The sequence below is a fragment of the Trypanosoma equiperdum genome (genome assembly GCF_001457755.1).
Source record: "Trypanosoma equiperdum strain OVI genome assembly, contig: ctg_1954, whole genome shotgun sequence".
Classification (NCBI taxonomy): Eukaryota; Euglenozoa; class Kinetoplastea; order Trypanosomatida; family Trypanosomatidae; genus Trypanosoma; species Trypanosoma equiperdum.
In genome coordinates, this window is record NW_027124009.1 from 9,468 (window position 1) to 11,551 (window position 2,084).

At 40.9% G+C, this 2,084-nt stretch overlaps 1 protein-coding gene across 1 annotated transcript; it reads right to left on the reverse strand.

Moving 5' to 3' along the window:
* Nucleotides 1–1,463: 1,463 nt before the first annotated feature.
* On the reverse strand, nucleotides 1,464–1,787 carry TEOVI_000537500 (Trypanosomal VSG domain containing protein, putative; the record flags this gene model as incomplete). The annotated part of the gene is made up of 1 exon (XM_067223756.1): nucleotides 1,464–1,787. One exon carries the CDS (start codon nucleotides 1,785–1,787, stop codon nucleotides 1,464–1,466), a length of 324 nt encoding a protein of 107 aa, XP_067079857.1.
* Nucleotides 1,788–2,084: the final 297 nt, after the last annotated feature.

Below are 2,084 nucleotides of genomic sequence, written 5' to 3' on the forward strand. Positions count from 1 at the left end.
AAAAATAAATTTATACCTTATCATCCTACCACTTTACAAACATACTCTATTTTCGTACAAAAATTATATTATTTTTTAAACTATGCAAAGTTTTATTACAAATTTGTTAAAACACGTCAAATGTGAGCAAGTTTAGCAAGTCTCATAAATTTTATAAAATTGATAAAATAATCCTTAGAATACTAAAATTTTACCAAACTTACAAAAGCAGAAGTAATCAGAAAAATTTTTTATAAACGAGAAAACTGGAGTTGCGTCACATTTCTTTAACTTGATCACGTCATTTATCTTTTTCATTTTTGAAGCCACAAATAGGAGTCTTCCTTGTTGTGTTTTAGCTTCACATTTTGCTTTATCAGTTCCGTGTCTTGTGCACCTATCTGAGCCTAATTTCCCATTATTTCCTCCTACTTCCTCTTGTGTTTGTTTTTCTGCTTCCTTTTTGGCTTGTTCACTCAGCTTGCACCTTTTCTTCTCATCCTTTTCTTCCTTATCCCATTTTCATGGCTTTTGGCATTCAGTTTCGTCGTGTCATGCTGAATTGCATTTTTTTCGGATTCTTGTTGTTTTGTTTTTGCTATATGCGTGTCGGCAGGTTGCTGGCTTCCCTCTGAGAGATCAACTTGCTTTGTGTTGACGATGTGTGCAGCAGCGCTCCTGTTCAAGATGTCGAGCTGTTTTTTTATTTTTTCGATTTGTTGCTGTGCCGTTTCCGCTTGGTTCTGTGCTGTCGCTGCTTCCTCCAGTTTTTGCCCCCATGGTATCGGCTGGGCTGCCTCTCCGAAATATGCATCTTTATATATTAAGCACCGCCCGCCGGCCCCGGCAGCGTCTCCGGTGCAGCAGGCGTTTAGGGTGGTGTGCGCACTCCCTAGAGCATGCTTTTGCGTCCCGGACATCTTTTTCGTGTTTGCGTCTAGTTGGGTGTAGAAGGCTGCCATTGCCGCCGCTAGCGTCTGTCTTGAGAATACCGCTGATGTTTTCTGTTTTGTACAAGCGGTTTTGAAGGCTTGTCAGTTCCCCGTTGTTTTCCTGTTTGGAGCCCAATTGTCTCCTCCATTTGAACCCGCAGCCGCGTTTTTCCCGCATACTTTGGCTCCATTGGTGCTTTCGCCATTGTTATAGTCACAGACACATAGCGCATCGAACCTTAAGTCCCTTCCATCTATGTTTTTTTCCTGGCCGCCTTCGCCGGTGCATGCTTGTTGCCTTTTTTCGGAACCGTACTCCGCTTTTGATTCGTCGGAAATTTCTCCGTAAAGCGCTTGATTTAGCTTGGTCACTACTGCTGAGGGTTCTAGGGCTTTTTTGAAATTGTCTGCTTTCTTTTTTAGCTTGACCGCTGCTTCAGCTATTTTTATTATGTTCATTCGAGCATGAGGGCTTAGTGTGACGACCTTCCAGGCTTTTAAATCAGCACTTTTTGGGCCTTTTTCTGCCGCAGTTTTGGCTGCTTTCCAGATTTAGAAATGCTCTTCCAACTTTTGCAGTTCCTTGCCACCCTTTGGTGCACCATCTACTGATTTGAAGTTTTCCTGTGTTTTCGTTTTGCTGATGAGCTTGGTGAAATTGGTGTCGGCCAGCGTTAAGTTTATTGCGACTATCGATGTGGTTAGATCGTCAATATTGTCGCTACTTGTTTTGGACTTTGGCGGTTGTTGCGCCAAGTTAATCAAATTGCATAGAACTTTGAATTCTCTTGCATTGTCGTCTTTGGCGATGTTAGCATGCACTTGTACGTCCGCGGCATGAAGCAAAAGAACTAGAAAAAAGCCGAGAGCATTCATATTTTACCCTCTTTTTCCTATAACACAAATATAAGGGATGCTGTAAATTTAAGTTTTGAAGTGCTGACTGTGGCCTAGATTTTTTTCTTTCTAGGCTTTGGTGCGCTATTTTTATTGGGTCGTTGGTTTATTGGTCTTGTTTATTTCCTCAAGTTTAAAATTTTGGAAAATAAATACTGTATTTTTCCTTGCTGCTGTCGTGTTGCGCAAGCTTAACGAATAGTTGTTTCTTTAGTTTATTCTGTTGTTATCTACTTTGAAAGCCTCTACAATACTTCCCACTTTCAAAATTAATCC